This window comes from Tachyglossus aculeatus, chromosome X5 (genome assembly GCF_015852505.1).
Source record: "Tachyglossus aculeatus isolate mTacAcu1 chromosome X5, mTacAcu1.pri, whole genome shotgun sequence".
In the NCBI taxonomy this organism is placed as follows: Eukaryota; Metazoa; Chordata; class Mammalia; order Monotremata; family Tachyglossidae; genus Tachyglossus; species Tachyglossus aculeatus.
This window is the reverse complement of record NC_052097.1, coordinates 6,538,345-6,558,419: the sequence shown is the minus strand read 5'-3', so window position 1 is coordinate 6,558,419 and position 20,075 is coordinate 6,538,345. Positions and strand designations below refer to the sequence as shown.

Here is a 20,075-nt window from a genome sequence, read left to right as displayed (position 1 = left end):
GTGGTGGAGCTGAGCCGGGATTAGAACCCAGGTACTTCTGACTCCAGGGCCTGTGCTCTGTCCACGAAGCTACACTGCTTCCTAAACTGTTGTCAACGTGGGAATGTTCTTTTATGACTCCAGCAAATTAACACCTGGATTTCTTTCTAATCCTCAGATTCAGCCTCCTCTGCATGGTGCTGTCCTCAGTGCTATACTACAAAATATTGTATGTACATGCATATGGCTGAATAGCTAACTGTCCTTGGTATCGAAAGGAATTGCAGGCAGTGAGATCCTGTCTGTGTGTCTGTGGTTGAAAAGGTCTTTTGCATGACCAAGACTCCATGCCACCCAAAGGACTCAGAGATTGTCCTTTCCTGTGCTGATGTATTTGCCTGGATTGCACCAATTGCTATTTATGAGTCTTTCAGTCTACTGTTCTTCCAAATTGGAGAGCAGATGATAGGCTGGTTTGTCTGCCACTGTTATTATTAATAATAATAATAATCATCATCATATTAAGCACTTACTATGTGCCAGGCACTGTACTAAATACTGGGGTGGATACAAGCAAATCAGGTTGGACACAGTCCCTGTCCCATGTAGGACTCACAGTCTCAATCCCCATTTTAAAGATGAGGTAACTGAGGCACAGAGACATGAAGTGACTTGCCCAAAGTCACAGGGCAGACAAGTGGAAGAGCTGGGATTAGAACATTCTGACTCTCAGGTCTGTACTCTATTCACTACACCACACCGCTGTTGTCCCCAACAATCTGCTGCTATACCACAATGTGTGAGACTATGGTTTGCTAGTTCAAAAATATTTCTTCCGCTCTCCTGGCTCTGCTTGCTCCAGTTGAGTTCACCCTTTTTCAGTTGCTTGGGTATGCTGCTGTCACTGGTTTTAACCTGCCTATTATTCACTTTCTTAATCCTAGTGAGCTGGCTATTCTCTAGGACCTCACTGTAGGTGATCAGAGCCTTCTCAACACGTCCCCCCAGCCCTTCTCCCATACCTCATTCCTCAGAACTATACTGATGATTAAACCAAAAGTATGTATTTGCTTGAATTACCCAGCAGAAGCAGCGTGGCCTGATGGACAGAGCATGGGTTTGGGAGTCAGAAGGACCTGGGTTCTTTTCTGGCTCCGCCACTTGCTTGCTTAACTTCTCTGTGGCTCGGTTACCTCATCTGTAAAATGGGTATTAAGACTGAGAGCCACATGTAGGACATGGACTGTGTCCAATCTAATTAGCTTCTATTTACCCAAGCACTTAGTTCAATGCCTGGCCCATAGTTAATGCTTAACAAGTACCATTTAAATAAAACCCCTCAAAAAAACAGGTAATTTCCTACTTTGCTAGTGGAGCCCTGGCACGTTAATAGTACACATTCTCTCTCTAGAGTTCATTCATTCATTCAGTTGTATTTATTGAGCACTTACTGTGTGCACAGCACTGTACTAAGCGCTTGGGAAGTACAAGTCAGCAACAGAGATGGTCCCTACCTAACAATGGGCTCACAGTCTAGAAAGGGGAGACAGACAGCAAAACAAAAAATGTAGACAGGTGTCAAAATCATCATAGCAAATAGAATTAAGGCTTTATGCACATCGTGAACAAAATAAATAGAATAGTAAATATGTACAAGTAAAATAGAGTAATAAATCTGTACAAATATACACAAGTGCTGTGGGGAGGGGAAGGAGGTAGGGTGGGGGGGATGGGGAGGAGGAAAGGAAAAAGGGGGCTCTGTCTGGGAAGGCCTCCTGGAGGAGGTGAGCTCTCAGTAGGGCTTTGAAGGGAGGAAGAGAGCTAGCTTGGTGGATGGGCAGAGGGAGAGCATTCCAGGCCAGGGGAAGGATGTGGGCCAGGGGTCAACGGTGGGATGGGCAAGAATGAGGTACAGTGAAGAGGTTAGCAGCAGAGGAGCGGAGATTGTGGGCAGGGCTTTAGAAGAAGAAAAGGGAGGTGAGGTAGGAGGGGGCGAGGTGATGGAGAGTCTTGAAGCTGAGAATGAGGAATTTTTGTTTGTGTTGTGTTGTATTTCTCAGTTGAAATTCAGTAAGATTTTAAGGGATTTGAAAACTAGGATTTTGATCTCTAATTGAGCCAGAGGAATTCTTCATCTTATTTTCTTTAAATTGCCTGTGCCACAGAATTTCTTTTGAAAGGGTCAGTGCTCTTGCCACCAGATGGCAGAATAATCTCAGAAGCAAGGAGCAATAGCAATGACATCATTGTTTATGCATTAGATGATCAGTCCTCTGGGACCAGAGTTTAAACGAAGAGAGACAAAAAAAAAAGACAGTGGTGAAAGGCTCTTGAAAAAAAGTGTTGAAATGTCGCTATAGTTCGCTAAAACTACTTCTTCTCATTCTTCTATGGATTCTATCTCTCTTCATGACCTACCTTACTCCACTCAGGGATGATGTTTTATATCTTTGATAAGGGACTATTTAGAGAAATGAAAAATAATGAGTTAATGAAGGGAGCATGGCAAAAAATAAGCTAATTCAACATTAGCAAATTTTAATTTTTCCCATATTGGCTAATTAGTGAAAAAATGTGTTTGAATCTTGGGATAGAATTTGGTGCTTTGATGCTTTGAGTTTGGGAGAGTACTATAGACCAGAGTTAATACATGTTCCCTGCCCATAGTGAGGTTACATTCTAAATGGAGAGATGGACCTTAATATACATAAATAAATTAAGGATTATATACACAATGAGGGAGGGGTGAATTAAGGGTGCAAATCCAAATGCAGGGCAACAAAGAAGGGAGTGGGAGAAAAGCAGCATGGCCGATTGAATGGGTAGAGCATGGGCCTGGGAATCAGGACCTGGATTATAATCCCAACTCTGCCACTTGTCTGCTGTGTGACCTTGGGCAAGTCACCTCACTTCTCTGTGCCTTAGTTGCCTCATCTGTAAAATGAGGATTTAGACTGTGAGCTCCAAGAGCTTAGTACAGTGCTCTGCACACAGTAAGCGCTCAATAAATATGATTGAATGAATGTGCATGAACTGTGTCCAACCTGATGGCTTTGTATTTACCCCAGTACTTAGAACAGTGCCTGGCATATAGTAAGCATTTAACCAATACCATTTAAAAAAAAGAGGAAATGAGGACTTAGTCGGGGAAGGCCTTTTGGGGGAGATGTGCTTTTAATAAGTTTTTGAAGGTGGGGAGAGTGATCGTCTGTCAGATATGTACAGGGAGGGTGTTCCAGGCCAGAGGCAGGATATAGGCAAGGGGTTGGCGATGGGATAGACGAGATCGAGGTACATGGGGTAGGTTGGCATTAGAGGAGCAAGTGTGTGGGCTGGGTCATAGTAAGAAAGCAGCAAGGTAAAGTAGGAAGGGACAAGGTGATTGCGTTAAAGCCGGTGGGAAGGAGTTTCTGTTTGATGTGGAGGTGGATGGGCAACCACTAGAGGTTCTTGAGGAAACACGGACTGAACAGTTTTGCAGAAAAATGATCTGGGCAGCAGAGTGAAGTATGGACTGAAGTGGAGAAGAGACAGGAGGCAGGGAAGTCAGCAAGGAGGCTGATGTGGTAATCAAGGTAGGATAAGATAAGCGTTTGGATTAATGTGATAGCATTTCAGATGGAGAGGAAAGGATTATTTTAGCGATGTTGTAAAGGTTGAAACAACAGAATTTGGTGACAGACTATGTGGATTGAATGAGAGAGAAGAGTCAAGTATAATGACTAGGTTAAAGGCTTGTGAGACAGGAAGGGTGATGGTGCTGTCTACAGTGATGGGAAAGTTAGGGGCAAGAAACGGTTTGGGGGGGGAAGATAAAATATATTTGCCAAGATTATCCAGCAAGCAATTAGCAGAGTTGTGATTAGAACCCAGGTCCTCTGACTCCCAGGCCCATACCCTTTCCATTAGGCCACCCCGCCTCTTCAAGAGTGCAACCCCTGCATTATAGAATAACTGCCTGTATTGTATATCAGCCTTGCCCTGAAGAGGCATCCTGCATAGCAATTTGAAAAAAAGCTGCGGCTGTCCCAGCCTCCATTCCCAAACAAGAAAAAGGGGATTGACTCTGTAAAACGATGACACAATTCAGCTTGTTTACCTGGTAAATGATAGGTTGGGTTTGTACAGGGAAAGCTGCAGGTTGCTGGTGGCTCTTCCCGAAGCCTCTCACTTGGTTTATAGGGCAGGCATGGTGGTTGAGTTAGAGGTTGCATGCCTTCCTTCGCCCTGATAAATTCCTTTATCTCCCAGCTGTGACAATTATCGGTGGTAATGAGGAAATGAAAGGGGGAGGAGGACCACCCAGCTCTTTCCCCCAGAGTATCCTGTTCTGGGCCCCTCTTCACCTCAGTTACTATTATGGCTCAATCAGCTTTAGGACGGGTTCACAATGAAGAAAAATACAACACTGTCAAGCTTGAGTTGTTCATTTCCTGGACATGCCTTTTATTGAGAACTTCCTAAAATGGGAACAAATCTGAGTTTTAATTCATATTGGGTCTTCATTCACTGAAACACAGTGACTAAAATTTTCTTGCAAAACAACTTTTCTACATAAAGTTTAGAAAGTGTTCGCTTTGGAAAGCAGCTTCGACGGACTCAAGCAACACTAAGTTGGAAGCAGGTATTAATGAAATAAATCAGAAAACATTTATGAATTCCCAGTGCTGTTACTCCTCCTGGTGCCCATAGGGGCAGGAGGAGAGTGCACTGTGGGCTTCAGAAGAAGAGCAGAGGTGAATGGCTGGGAAGAAAATAGAGATTTTAGTGATGGGGCATTCTGTTTTTTTCCCTAAAATGATTCTGAATCTCAGCTCGTTGGATTTGGTTCAATCTCACCTAACTATGTGCTCAAATGCAATCACTTACTCATCCTGACATAACTACATAAGCTTTCTCCTATTTCCCATTTCTCTATTCTGCCATCACCGCTATCCCTCTTAGATGAAAGTTCACTCAACATTCAGATAATTTCAAAGTTAATAAAACAATATTCCAAAGAAGTGCCCTGCCCATTTTTAATCATGCATTCTTTGCCCTTCCCTTCTCCCACACATCTGCTGTTTTTCAGATCTTTGGTTTCCACGAACACACCTGGACTGTCATCCGTGGCAGCCTGGGTCAGAGTCCTCACGCCAGTGAGCTCCCCGTTTCTCGGCCACAAGTTTGATGAATTGGCAGTGACTGGCGTAAAGCTTGAGTTTATCGCTGATATCCACCCATTTCACTTTCCCAGCATCATCTCCTGCTTCCAGTGTCAGATTATCCATAGTCTCTCCTGATTGAATAACAAGGACCATCATCAATGGTAAAATTACTTCATTCCATTCTTCCCCTCCTATGAAACTACTATGCCCTACCACAAGTAGCCTTGCTCAAACGTAAGCTTCAGTTTTTCAGTCAAGTCCCTTAGATTTAGAGAAGGATAACCACGAGCAAACTGCTTGCTTAAAAAACATGTTACAGTCCCAACAGTTTCTTCTTCCACTCCCATCAAACCTTTTATTGGCTTTAGTTTCACTTTTTTTTTTTCCTTCTAATCCTCTAGAAGAGCAAAAAGTGGTAACATAGTCAAAGGGAGAAGGAAGAGAAACTAGGAACTGGATAATTCCCGAAATGGATGATCTGCCCCCTAAATTTTTAAAAAATGCATTTAATATGGAATTTAACTGAATTTACATCTAGTTTGTACCACATTCAATAGACTATTCCTTCTCTTCGGACACTGTCTGTTAAGATACTTGTAAAAGTAGGAAACTAGTAGTTGGTTTAGTAGATCCTTTATTCTCCTTTCTCATTAACAAGCTTGATCAGTTGTAGCATAGAAAAAAATAATGTGAATATTCACAAGTTATTCAAGTATTTTACAAAAGTTCAAAACTGTGGTATCCAAACCTTACAAACATCTTGTATCTTTCCTGTCATAACACATTCCCATTCCTGTGAAGTTGCAGGAAAGAACACGGCTCGAAGTGAGAGGACCTGGATTCTAATCCCGACTCTGCCACCTGCCTCTGATGTTACCTTGTGCAACTCACTTAACTTCTCTGGGCCTCAGTATCTTCATTTGTAAAATGGAGGTTCAATACCTGTGCCCCCTCCCCCTTAGTATGAGAGCCTCATTTGGAACAGCGGCAGTTTCTGATGTTTTTCTTGTACATACCCCAGCACTTGGTAGAGTGTTTGCATACAGTAAGCTCTTAAAAACTACCACTATCATTATTATTATCATTATTATTATTATCATCATCATCATTACAGGAGTGACCTTCACAGGAAAACTGCTCAAGCAGGAATGCAAAATGTAGGCAACTTTTAGATCAGGGATTTCTGTGTTTGGATTATTCTGTATTGCCATATACCATCCTGCATATAAAGGACATTTAATAAATACTAATTTATCATAAATCGAAACACCTACCAGTTTCATCATGGTAGTTCACAGCTTCTGTCTCCATCCAAGCATTATCAGTGTTTCGGGGATCATCCACATATCCCTTGTAAACCTATAAAGAAGGGGGCTGCTTAGTCAAATGTTAAAACATACTGAGGAGAGCACAAATATTCACCAAAGAAGCAGTGTGGCCTAATGGATAGAGCACTGGTCTTGTAGTCTGAAGGACTTGGTTTCTAGTCCAGCTCTGCCACTTGTGTGTGTGACCTTGGGCAAGTTGCTTAACTTCTCCATGCCTGTTACCTCATCTGTAAAATAGGGATTAAGACTGAGAGCCCCTTGTGGGACAGGGACTGTGTCCATCCTGACTAGTGTGTATCTACCACAGTGCTGAGTACAGTGCCTGGCACATAATAGACACTTAACAAATACCATGGGGAAAAAAAATAGCATATACTGTACATTCAACCAATTTTTACCTCTGTGGCTCTGAAGCAATATAGAATTACTGTAAGAAATTTATCTCCAAAACTGGGGTTCTCTCTTGCTGTTTTTGAGGTGCTGTAGAAATAAGCATGTGAACTATTGTGGTGAATGTATGTGGTGATGTGTGGGCATTTAAGTCATGCAATAAGCATAAGCTGTGTCATTCTAAAAAAATTCTGCTCTGTAATAACACAGTCCCTGACCCCTGATTTGGAGAGGTAAATTCAAAGTCTCCAAATGATATTTTTTAAAGCACATTAAACTGCTTGGTCATTAAGAACCATCTGCTTAGTTACTAGCAAGCAAGGCATTAAGTACTAGTAATTAAGCTGCCCGCTTCTTTCTGGCTATTAAAAATATATTGTTGGTCTCCACTCTCCTTTACTGTCACTAGTTTCTTTGAATCTATAATTCTTGTGGGTTTCTTCAGCATCTCTTACTGAAAAAGCTTTTTTAAAAGGGGAAATAACTTTTCAAAGATCAACAGGGCTTTCTTCAGCATTTTAGATCTACCCAAATAGGGCTAATGGTTGGAGATGTACAACATATGTACAACTGAAACCCTTTTTCCTGTTCTACTTCTTAGAATTTTGATACCAGAGTACACATAATCCAATCCAGAGCTGGCCACAGAAAACTCTACCTCTGAACATTGAGAAAAATACCACTGGTGACACTCCTAAGATTTACAAGAATCGATGCTTGTAAATTTTTCCTTTAAGAAATGGTCCCAGAATGGAGAAGTACATGCCATTTTCCAGGCCCCTGGTAACCCAAGAGGTAAGGGAGACTTAGGGGGAGGGGTAACAGCCACAGGAAATCTGTTTAGTTTCCACATATAGATCTGAACAAGAGTATGAAAAGACTATTCTTTTAGAAAAAAGCTAAATGATAGAGCAAAAGAAGATGCTGTTGAATGTTAATACCACAAATTCAGTCCATTAGTGTTGTGGCAGTGGCACAAGTCATAGTAGCTGACATCAATCGATGGTATTATTGAGTGCTTATTCATTCATTCAATTGTATTTATTGAGTGTTTACTGTATGCAGAGCATTGTACTAAGCCCTTGGGAGAGTTCAATACAACAATAAACAGACACATTCCCTGTCTACAACGAGCTTACAGTCTAGAGGAGCTCACAGTCTGTGCGAAGCACTGTACGGAGCATTTGGGAGAGTACTACACGACAGTCAGCAGGCATGACCCCTGTCTACAACAAGCTTCATCTAGAGAGGGACAGCGGGGCAAGACAGTTGTATAAAGAAAAAACTGAACTCCTTTGAGTTTAATGAATCCCACTTAATACTGAAATGTTATTGAAAGTGAAGAACCAATTGCAGTGTTCAAGCTACCGGATGTAAATATAATCACATCTATGTAGGGTGAGGAGCTCTCCAGAGGCTACGGTTCAAAGCGTAAAGTTCCTCTGCCATTTACTCTCCTATGACTTCTAATGGCTAGTGATAAGAAAGGAACCATGCTACTCACTACCAAATGATCCTGGCTGAAGAGTTTGTGCAACTGTTCCTCCATCTCTTGCTTCTCAGCACTGGATTTCTGTAAGGAGTTCATTGCCTCCTCACCGAACTCCCGTTTCAGGGTGGCACTAATCTTCTCCCCTGGATCCACCATGCCCTAATGCACACACAAAAAAGGTATCATGTGGCTGGGTTTCCATATCTTCCTGTAGAGAAATATAAATACACATACATTACACACTACGTGCGTGCATATACACATATGCTTAACATGCATACCCACATACGTGACTAGCTACAAGAATTCTGGTTCTCTATCAACTCATGCAGAAATAAAACTGCACCAACCTTTCCACTGTTTTGGTTTTAATAACTATGACTACCAGTAACAAGTTTATATGCTGAAATGAATTTGGTATTCGAGTGACATCTCTGAAAACACCTACTTAGTCATGGGTAATGAAGTGAACGTTGTCCCCACCATGTCCTGAAGAGATTCCTTTTGGGTGCAAGAGGACAGCTCAATGTCAGTTCACACTCCACCCTAAGGAGACTGCCAATAACGAGGTCAACTCAGATAGTGGTTTGTAATCTGGTCATCTGTTCACTACAAAATAGACACAGAGACACTGCCAGCACCTTTACAGCACAGGATCTGACTCGTTTTATTCATCAGCCCATCATAAAAGGTCTTTGGACTTTATAAGAAGAAAGGAAGCTAAATTTTTTCCCCTCTGTTTAAGGAGGCAGTAGTTACTCTTCATGAAATCATGAATCGAGTTCAACATTGCATTCCATTTTCAGTCAGCGCCATTGAACAGTCTTAAGTTATTAAAAGACAAGAGGCTACTAAAAATAGTGCATTTCATGGAAAAAATTACCACCGTTACTTAATCTTACCCATTGCAAAAGAACATCAGTTGGGGCAGCAAAACTCAAAAAGAGCAAAAGAATTCATTTCATTTTTTCGATCTTAACCCTTCTCTTTTCCATTCAGGAAATCCAAACAACTGAGCTGTAAATACTGGTGCCTGCTTCTTGATAAACACGCCTCTATCCTGTGATTACCTCAAAGTTTCCCAAGGCAAAGAAAACTGTTGTCAAATTCGGACTTGGTATAAAAATCTTTCTGGCTTACTTGTTTTCTTACAACAAAAAGATCTAAACCCTGTCTTCTTATGTGCAACTTTTGTCGAATTAATCAGATATTATCTAGGATGAATCTTTGACTTCAGTCAGGTTTATAGGATCCCCTGAAGCATTTTAATTTCAAATATTTCCTAAATATAGGTCATGTACAGATTAAAAGTTTAAAAGCATGCAATTAAATGCATGGTTTTGATACTGTATTTCAAAGATCTGTGTATTTCAAATAGCCAGAAGCCAATCTGAACCACATTCAGCAAATTTAATCACACGGATATCCTTGTTACAGAAGTCACTGTGAGCTGAAATTTATTGCCCAAACTGAAAACCCAGTTCAAGGGGCACCAGAAGCAGATGCCTTTCAGTACAATAATCTCATGGAAGAAATTACTCAAATCAGCCCTCACATCTCTACGTAAAAGGATCAAAGATGCCTCCAAATATTTCGTAGCCTCTTACTTAAAAAGAACAAACAGTAGCACCTCTCCAGAAATAAGAAAACTGCCAGCTAGAAGGGCATCTTAGAAATACAGGACTCAAAGACTGGGATGTCCCAAAGAAAAGTGTATTTAAATGAAACTTATTTTTCTTTGAAGTCTCTTTCCTAAAGTTGATGGTGATGGTTTCCAAATTCCTTGAAGTGCTTCACATTACATAAGAAACGGAAAAATTACTCAACGATTAGGCATTAAAAGGTAAATAAGTTATTTTATAAGACTTGCACTTTGAATCTTACCCCAGGAATTGCCCATTCTCCACAGTCTTTCCTTTTGATTGCTACAAACTGTAAGATGTTTTTGCCAGAAACTGGGTGAGTGACTTTATTTCCAATGTCATCTCTCTTCCACCTGCAGGGAGTTACAGAAACAAATCAAAACTTCCCCAACTTAGAAGAGAGAGACTAGGGATCAAAGTTTAAGAAGAGAAGGATAATAAATGCCCATCATAAACTATGGGAACATTTTATAAGCAGAGCAGGGTCAACCAGTATAGCATGTGTGTGTCTTTAATACAAAGATCAATTTAAGCCTCAAATCTAGTCCCCTCCTGAAAATCATAACTCAGAAATCATAAACCCCAGAATTCTAAGTGCTTAGTACAGTGCTCTGCACTCAATAAGCATTCAATAAAAAATACTGATTGATTCTAGAACCAACTGTTTTGTATGGATCTTTTTACATGTTACAAAGTGGCCATTTAAGTTTCAACACCATTAATTTCCCTCTTGCAAGTCCTTTATTAGTTTTATTTGAATTTACTCCCCATGTATTTCATTCAATTGCATTTATTGAGCACTTACTGTGTGCAAAGCACTGTACTAAGTGCTTGGGAGAGTACAATATAACAACAAACAGATACATTCCTGTCACAACGAGCTCACCGTCTAGACGGGGATTTCTCAAAGAGATTAAGCATATTGCCTGTATAAGATACACATTACAACAAGAAACAAGTAGGATAATGTTACTACTTTTCTACAACCTATTTTGCAAATAGTTATATCTAGGACCTTTAGGGTGAGGTCTACCTTTTCCCCACTGTCAGTACTTTCCCCTTTGGCTGGGTCTTTTTACCTAGTTATGATGGGATCTGCAGCATGATTTGGACCCCAACGTCCCAAAAGTCCTCGACCAACTAGGCCTGTCCTGCCTGCAGGATTTCTGTAAGAGACAAGCAGACAAACATAACCAACTTAATTTCAAAGCAAAGCCCACTCATGCTCTTACTTTGTCCAGGTTGGGAGAAAGTTATCCATGTATAAGGAAATAGAGAGCCCTCTCCTAGGTAGCTTCCTAAAGCTAGGGGCTAAGTGGAGGCTAGTTCTCTTAGAGTCTTACTAGTTCCTCTCCTAAGTCCTACCACCCCAAAAAACCTTCCTTCCCACATTTGACCATCAAGGGGAGGCTGTGGAGCTGTCCATCAGCAGAAAAGTGGCACAGAGCACAGGCCTGGGAGTTAGAAAGTCATGGGTTCTAATCCTGGCTCTGCCACTTTTCTATTGTGTGACCTTGGGCAAGTCACTTCGCTTCTCTGTGCCTCAGTTACCTGAGGGGATTGAGAATGTGAGCCCCATGTGGGACAGGGACTGTGTCTGACCCTATTTGCTTGTATCCACCCCAGTGCTTAGTATAATGTCTGGCGCATAGTAAATGCTTAACAAATACCTAATTATTATTATTACTATTATAAGTGTCTGGGCCAGCAGTGCCCCATCTCCTTGCCCAGAGGACAGTTAGGTCCTTGACCAGTACTAAGGACATAGGTCCGGATACATCCCCTGGGTAAACTAAAAATCCCTACTCCTGCCCTCAAATAAACCACACCCTCCAATATGACTCCCAAAGTGACCTATTTCCCAGGAGTCCGTTCATGTCAAAGGTGAACGAAGAATTAAGGAACCAACTTCTGGATCTCTCAGAGCTGGAGTGGGGCTTTTTTAAGCACCTATTAGATGGCAAGTACTGTACCAAGTGTTGGGGTAGGTCTCAGCCCTCAGATTGGACACAGTCGCTATCCCAGATGGGGTTCCTAGTCTAAGGGATTGGGACCAACGAATATTCTTGTGGTATTAAGTATTACATTGGATGATTCCAGTCCTTTAGATGGGATCACCGTGAGGGCCAGGGACTATGTCCAACCTGATTATCTTGTGTCTACCCCAGTGCTTAGTGCATAATAAGCGCTCAAATACCAGTTAGCAAACCTTTACAAGTAACTTGAGCTTCTGAACATGAGGTTCTGAGAAGCAGCGTGGCCTAGTGGATACAGAACAGGCCTGGGAGTCAGAAGGACCTGGGTTCTAGCATCTCCTCTGCCATTTGCTGTGTGACCTTGGGTAAATCACTTTCCTTCTCTGGGCCTCAGTTCCCTCACCTGTAAAATGGGGATTAAGACTGTGCACCCCTTGTAGGACAGGGACTGTGTCCAACCTGATTAGCTTGTATCCAGTACAGTTCCTGGAACAAGGTAAGCACTTACCATTAAAAACAAAACAACAAAAAAAGACAATAGAAACCATTCTGTCCCTTGCTGCCAAGAACCTGGAGGGAGTTTCAGGGAACAAGGGCAGTGGGAGGGATGGGAAGAGCCAGATTCCTCATGACTGGCTCTCTCACCATCCAACTTGCTCCTCCTTCCATAAGTTCCCTGGGCCAGCTAATTCAGGCTGTCTCCCACACCTCCTGGCTCCCCAAAGCTAGTGTATTTCCAGAATAAGTACCTACCTGGGTCGTCCATTTTCAATCTCATACAGGCCATTCTGACTCTTTCTCTCCACTTGTCCATCCTTCTCATTGAACTTGGGGGAAAAATTTATTTCACTGATCAAGGGAAAAATCAACAGAGAAACAGCAGTAATGTTTTAATATTGCCAAATGAATATTACAGAGCTTTAAATTCCTGAGTGGATTTGTCAAATCAAAGAAGTTTATCGATAATTCCTCCAACATATTGACTGTCAGATTCTAAGTTTCCTTTTACATAAGAACTAGAGACCAAAGTACTGAGCTGAGTGTGCTCCTAAATGATCTTCACTGTGCCTCTTTATTTACATTTGCAAAATATTAATAAAGATCTGCTTAAAAGCCAGTAAACTGCCCATATGAATTTGACCCCCACCAAAAAAACTGCTCAAATGGTTCTTTCCTCTCTTCTCTATCTTCTTTTAGTTTTTCCCATTTGTACTTCTAATCCTCAATATTTACAGAACGCCTACCATGTGCAGAGCAGTGTAGTAAGTACTTGGGAACATGCATTAGCAATAAAGTCATGGTTCCTGCCCTCCTCCTTAGCTAGCTTAATGCTAATGCTAGATGCTCCAGAGCACATCTTGAGAATCACTAAATTATCCGGAAATTTTTTTAGTAGACACTGTCAGTTGATTACTCTGACACTTTCCCTTCTCCCTTCAGCATCGCTTGCTAAAACGTTCTCCTTGGACTACGCTTACCTGATCTGTGGATCGGCCCACATGGGGCCAGCCAAAACAGAGCCTGCGGTGTATTCCACAGGATTATACTCCTGCCATTCCACAAGCCAGCCCACTTTTTCGTTGGGGACCCGACTACGCTCCACTTTTGACCCAGGGTAAGGTGAGGTTCGAGCCTTGTTGTGGGAATTCTCATCAGAACCTTTCGAACCTGACATGCTGGCTGGGTGAAGATGGAATCCCTGCGATGAATACGAAGGACTGAAAAAAAAATAACAAAAAGAAAGAAGCTCTAAGCACTCGATCCAAAGACTCAAATGAACTAAATCACAAGGTATGTAGTTTATTTTGTCAATGTGTAATTTTTTAAATGGTGTGTTTTGGCTGGGGTGGGCGTGGTGTTGAAGGCACTTGTTAAGTGCTTATTATGGCCACACACTGTACTAAGTGGTGGGGTAGATACAAGATAATCAGGTTGGACAAACAGGCCCTGTCCCACATGGGGCTCACAGTCTAATTTGTAGGGCAGAGGATTTACTCCCCATTTTACAGGTGAGGTAACTGAGGCACAGAAAAGTTAAGTGACTTGTCCAAGTTTTCACAGCAGGCAGCTGAGCAGAAATTAGAACGCAGGTCCAGCAACATTCAGTTTTCTCCTCCCACTTAAATTTCTACCTGATCACAAAAATACAACCCTCACATGCATCCCTGCCTGTATACCCTAACTTATTCTGCTTTTCCCTAATTCAGCTTGTAACAAGCAAACTCTCAATTCATTGAAATTAGTTATCTCCCAAATGGCTGTGGCTTGTGCTTCTTACCAATGCCTGCAGTGAACAGAATGTATAGCTGACTAATCTAAAACTTACACACAACAGAAACAAAAATCTTTCTGGAGTTTTGATCACTTGAACCAGGCTTAATCTCTTCTGGAATAGTTGCACTTTTATAAATAAAACATCATAGAAATCACAAAACTAGAGTGGTTTGTGTAAACCAGCAGCATTACAATTACACTTGCAAATTTTTCCAATTTAAGCTTATTTCATCCTTGAATGTCCATATGGAAGAAGTTTGGTTAACAACTTAAATGAGACAGGGTGTTCATTCATGAAACAGTTTGCTCCTTGTATTGGTAAGTTTGTTGAGAAATACAAGGTTGAGTGCTTAAAGGGGAATAGGAAATAATTCTGCCCCCAAAAAGGTATTACTTTGTTGTGATTATGAGGCAGCGAGGCTCAGTGGAAAGAGCCCAGGCTTGGGAGTCAGTCGTGGGTTCTAATCCCAGCTCCGCCACTTATCTGCTGTGTGACTTTGGGCAAGTCATTTAACTTCTCTGTGCCTCAGTTCCCTCATCTGTAAAATGGGGATTAAAACTTTAAACCCCATGTGGGACAACCTGATTACCTTGTATCTACCCCAGTGCTTACAACAGTGCTTGGCACATAGTAAGCGCGTAACAAATACCAACATTATTATTATTAATCAATCAATCAATCAATCAATCGTATTTATTGAGCGCTTACTATGTGCAGAGCACTGTACTAAGCGCTTGGGAAGTACAAATTGGCATCACATAGAGACAGTCCCTACCCAACAGTGGGCTCACAGTCTAAAAGGGGGAGACAGAGAACAGAACCAAACATACCAACAAAATAAAATAAGTAGGATAGAAATGTACAAGTAAAATAAATAAATAAATAAATAGAGTAATAAATATGTACAACCATAGGAAACAGTTTTCAGTTCTCTGTCAGCTCTGACAGAAGAAGCAGCATGGCTCAATGGAAAGAGCCCGGGCTTGGGAGTCAGAGGTCATGGGTTCTAATCCCAGCTCTGCCACGTCTGCTGTGTGACCTTGGGCAAGTCACTTAACTTCTCTGAGCCTCAGTTCCCTCATTTGTAAAATGGGGATTAAGACCGTGAGCCCCATGTGGGACAACCTGATCACCTCGTATCCCCCCCAGTGCTTAGAACAGTGCTTTGCACATAGTAAGCGCTTAACAAATGCCATCATTGTTGTTGTTTGGGCACTTAGTCCAGTGGAGGGACCCACTGTTTTCCTAGCAGGTAACTGTGTCATCTTCCCTGGCTATACCATCCTCATTGAGGTGGTGATATCTAATTCAAAGCATCCTGAACTATCCTATGAACTATGAAGACTGTGAGCCCCGCGTGGGACAACCTGATTACCTTGTATCTACCCCAGTGCTTAGAAAAGTGCTTGGCACATAGTAAGCACTTAACAAATACCAACATTATTATTATTATTATCCTAAGACCTTGACCTGGCATTTTCTTATGCATCACACTGCTGGCTATTCCCTCCCGTTTCCCCTCCCCGGCCGGCCTACTCAGAGGGGTTATATTTGGGACATAGTTCACTGCAATATCCTTCCCCCCTCACTTGGGTAAGTCTGCCCCTAATGGGACACTTCCTCCTATTTCGAGGACGGGGACAGAAGTGCAGAAGTAGGGTTGTGAAACCATGAGGCCTAGCTCACCAGCAGCTACAGGCACGCACATACACAATCTCCACAACCACACTCAAACATCAACAACCAGTACCCCACAACTCCATCCACACACACATCTCCACTCTACATCCCCCTGCAGAGCCCCAGTACTCCCACAAACCCACACACACAAGCTCGCTACCACCCACCAACACACACACATACAACCCCACTACCACTCGGACACACGCGCATATATTCCCTCTACCATAGCCACATACACACACACACGTACTTATTCCCAGTATCACCCACGGACATACACACACACACACGCACATATCCCCACTACCAGTCACATACACCCACATCCCCAGTGCCATGGACACCCTCACAACTCTGCCCACGGACCCACACACACACACACACACAGACACATACGCGCACGGCTTGGGAGGCAGAGGACATGGGTTCTAACCCTGGCTCCGCCACTCGTCTGCTGAGTGACCCGAGGCGGGCCACTTCACTTTTCTGGGCTTCAATTGCCTCATCTGTAAAAACAGGTATGATGACAGTGAGCCCCGTGTGGGACAACCTGATTATCCTGTATAATAAAAATAATAATAATAATGATGGTATTTGTTCAGCGCTTACTACGTGGCAAGCACTGTTCTTAGCGCTGAGGTAGAGCCAAGGTAATGAGCTTGTCCCGCAAGGGGCTCACAGTCATCAATTGTCAGCTGGGTGACTTTGGACAAGTCACTTAACTTTTCTGTGCCTCAGTTACTGCATTTGTAAAATGGGGATTAAGACTGTGAGCCCCACGTGGGACAACCTGATCACCTTGTAACCTCCCCAGCGCTTAGTGCTTTGCACATAGTAAGCACTTAACAAATACCATCATCATCATCATCATTATTATCCCTATTTTACAGGTGAGTTAACTGAGGCCCAGAGAAGTCAAGTGACTTGCCCACAGTCACACAGCTGACAAGTGGGGAGTCGGAATTAGAACCCATGACCTCTGACTCCCAAGCCCGCGCTCTTGCCACTAAGCCACGCTGCTCCTCAGCTGCTCCTATATCCACCCCAGAGGTCAGAACAGGGCTTGGCACATAGTAGGCGTTTAACAAATATAATAATAACAATAACAATAATAATAGTGGCCAGAGGGGTGAGTATCTCTGAGTGACTGGGCGAAGCAGCGTGGCTCAGTGGAAAGAGCCCGGGCTTGGGAGTCCGAGGTCATGAGTTCTAATCCCAGCTCTGCTACTTGTCTGCTGTGTGACTTTAGGCAAGTCACTTCACTTCTCTGGGCCTCAGTTCCCTCGTCTGTAAAATGGGGATGAAGACTGTGAGCCCCATGTGGGACAACCTGATCACCTTATATCCCCCCAGCGCGTAGAACAGTGCTTTGCACATAGTAAGCGCTTAACAAATACCATTATTATTATTATTATCTCCCCCAGCGCTTAGAACAGCACTTGGCACATTCATTCATTCACTCAATCATATTTATTGAGCGTTTACTGTGTGCAGAGCACTGTACTAAGCGCTTGGGAAGTACCAGTTGGCAACATATTGCGACATCCCTACCCAACAACGGGCTCACAGTCTAGAAGGGGGAGACAGACAACAAAACAACATACGCGCTTCACAAATACCATCATAGTATTATTATTATCTCCCCCAGTGCTTAGAACAGTGCTTGGCACATTGAAAGTGCTTAACAAATACCATCATTATTATCTATGCTGGATTATTATCTATACCGCTGGAGAAGCAGCGTGGCTCAGTGGAAAGAGCACGGGCTTTGGAGTCGGAGGTCGTGGGTTCGAATCCCGACTCCGCCACATGCCTGCTGTGTGACCTTGGGCACTTCTCTGAGCCTCAGTTCCCTCATCTGTAAAACGGGGGTGAAGACCTGCTGTGTGACCTTGGGCACTTCTCTGAGCCTCAGTTCCCTCATCTGTAAAACGGGGGTGAAGACGGTGAGCCCCGCGTGGGGCAACCTGATCCCCCGGCGCTCAGAACAGTGCTTGGCACATAGTAAGAGCTTGACGAATGCCATCATTATTAATAATACTAATTATTATTATTATTATTATATAATAATAAATATAAATAAATATAATAAATAATAAATAAAATAAATATAAATAATATATAATATATATTATAATATAAATAAAAATAAATAAAATAAATAAAATAAATATAAATAATAATAATTATTATTATTAATAATAATATTATTGTTAATAATAATAATGATGGCATTTATTAAGCGCTTACGGTGTGCCAAGCACTGTTCTAAGCGCTGAATAGTTTTATTATTATATCTCCCCCAGCGCTTAGAACAGCGCTTGGCACATCTTCAGCGCTTAAGAAGTACCCCCGTAATTATTATTGTTAGGACGATTACCTGGAGGGCGGGCGGGGGCAGCGGAGGCCTGGCCCCCAGGCCCCGGCGGCGGTCAGGGTGACCGTGAGCGACACGGCAGCCACGGCCCGGGCCAGGCAGGGCGCTGCCATGGGCCTCCCCGCCTCGGGAGCGCGCCGCGGGGGCGCGCCGCGGGGACCCGCCTCCGGCCCCCCCCCTCCCGCGCCTTGGGGCACTCACCGGCCCGGAGCCGCGGGGCGCGCGCACGCGCGCCGCCTCGGGAGCGAGCACCGCCCCCCCACCCTGACGCACAACGGCGTGATGACGTAGGAGCCGCGCCCGGACTCTCCCCGCCTTAGGCACCTCCCTCCCCCTCGCCTTTCCCGCCCTTTCCTGAGGCGCGGCCTGAGGCGCGGCCTCCCGAAAAGATCAATCAATCAGTCGTATTTATTGAGCGCTTACTGTGTGCGGAGCACTGTACTAATCAATCAATCAATCAATCAATCGTATTTATTGAGCGCTTACTATGTGCAGAGCACTGTACTAAGCGCTTGGGAAGTACAAATTGGCATCACATAGAGACAGTCCCTACCCAACAGTGGGCTCACAGTCTAAAAAGCGCTTGGGAAGTACAAGGTCCCCCCCTTGTACAAGGTCCTCCCTTGTACTAAGCGCTTGGGAAGTACAAGGTCCCCCCCAGAGCCGGAGGATGCGGGTTCTAATGATGATGATGGTGTTTGTTAGGCGCTTACTACGTGCCAAGCACCGTTCCCAGCGCTGGGGAAGATGCAAGGTCATCAGGTTGCCCCTCGTGGGGTTTCACAGTCTTCCATTAGAGGCGTCCCGAAAGAACCCCGAGCCGGAGGACGCGGGTTCTAATGATGATGATGGTGTTTGTTAGGCGCTTACTACGTGCCAAACACTGTTCCCAGCGTTGGAGAAGATACAGTGTCATCAGGTTGCCCCTCATGGGGTTCACAGTCTTCCATTAGAGGCTTCCTGAAAGAACCCCGAGCCGGAGGACGCGGGTTCTAATGATGATGATGGTATTTGTTTGGCGCTTACTACGTGACACGAGTTCTAATGATGATGATGGTGTTTGTTAGGCGCTTACTACGTGCCAAGCACCGTTCCCAGCGCTGGGGAAGATGCAAGGTCATCAGGTTGCCCCTCGTGGGGTTTCACAGTCTTCCATTAGAGGCTCCCCGAAAGAACCCCGTGTCGGAGGATGCGAGTTCTAATGATGATGATGGTACTTGTTAGGCGCTTACTATGTGACACGAGTTCTAATGATGATGATGGTATTTATTAGGCGCGTACTACGTACTAAACACTGTTCCAAGAGCTGGGGATGATACAGTGTCATCAGGTTGCCCCTCTTGGGGTTCACAGTCTTCCATTAGAGGCTTCCCGAAAGAACCCCAAGCCAGAGGACGCGGGTTCTAATGATGATGATGGTATTTGTTAGGAGCTTACTAGGTGACGCGGGTTCTAATGATGATGATGGTACTTCTTAGGCGCATACTATGTGATGTGAGTTCTAATGATGATGATGGTGTTTGTTAGGCGCTTACTACGTACCAGGCACTGTTCCCAGCACCGGAGAAGATACAAGGTCATCAGGTTGCCCCTCGTGGGGTTCACAGTCTTCCATTAGAGGCTTCCTGAAAGAACCCCGAGCCGGAGGACGCGGGTTCTAATGATGATGATGGTATTTGTTTGGCGCTTACTACGTGACACGAGTTCTAATGATGATGATGGTGTTTGTTAGGCGCTTACTACGTGCCAAGCACTGTTCCCAGCGCTGGGGAAGATACAAGGTCA

General features: G+C 43.5%; 1 protein-coding gene and 1 long non-coding RNA gene across 3 annotated transcripts in view; one reads left to right on the top strand and one right to left on the bottom strand.

Moving 5' to 3' along the window:
* Positions 1-18,439, bottom strand: part of NUDT9 (nudix hydrolase 9) — a 42,292-nt gene extending 23,853 nt beyond the window's left edge. Inside the window, exons 1-8 of one of the 2 annotated variants that reach the window (XM_038769221.1) lie at positions 18,294-18,439; positions 13,434-13,673; positions 12,709-12,804; positions 11,059-11,145; positions 10,221-10,332; positions 8,349-8,495; positions 6,401-6,485; positions 5,074-5,257 (exon numbers count right to left, since the gene is read on the bottom strand). In XM_038769221.1, the coding sequence (XP_038625149.1) occupies positions 5,082-5,257; positions 6,401-6,485; positions 8,349-8,495; positions 10,221-10,332; positions 11,059-11,145; positions 12,709-12,804; positions 13,434-13,673; positions 18,294-18,403 (1,053 nt within the window). In that variant the 5' untranslated portion in view covers positions 18,404-18,439 and the 3' untranslated portion in view covers positions 5,074-5,081. Of the gene's footprint in view, positions 1-4,396; positions 5,258-6,400; positions 6,486-8,348; positions 8,496-10,220; positions 10,333-11,058; positions 11,146-12,708; positions 12,805-13,433; positions 13,674-18,293 lie in introns of those variants that run through there. The other variant, XM_038769220.1, reaches the window with a different exon arrangement.
* On the top strand, positions 5,229-13,574 carry LOC119947639. The gene is made up of 5 exons (XR_005456508.1): positions 5,229-5,287; positions 7,446-7,639; positions 9,336-9,453; positions 10,081-10,179; positions 13,396-13,574. It is a non-coding gene; the product is annotated as an uncharacterized LOC119947639 (long non-coding RNA).
* Positions 18,440-20,075: the final 1,636 nt, after the last annotated feature.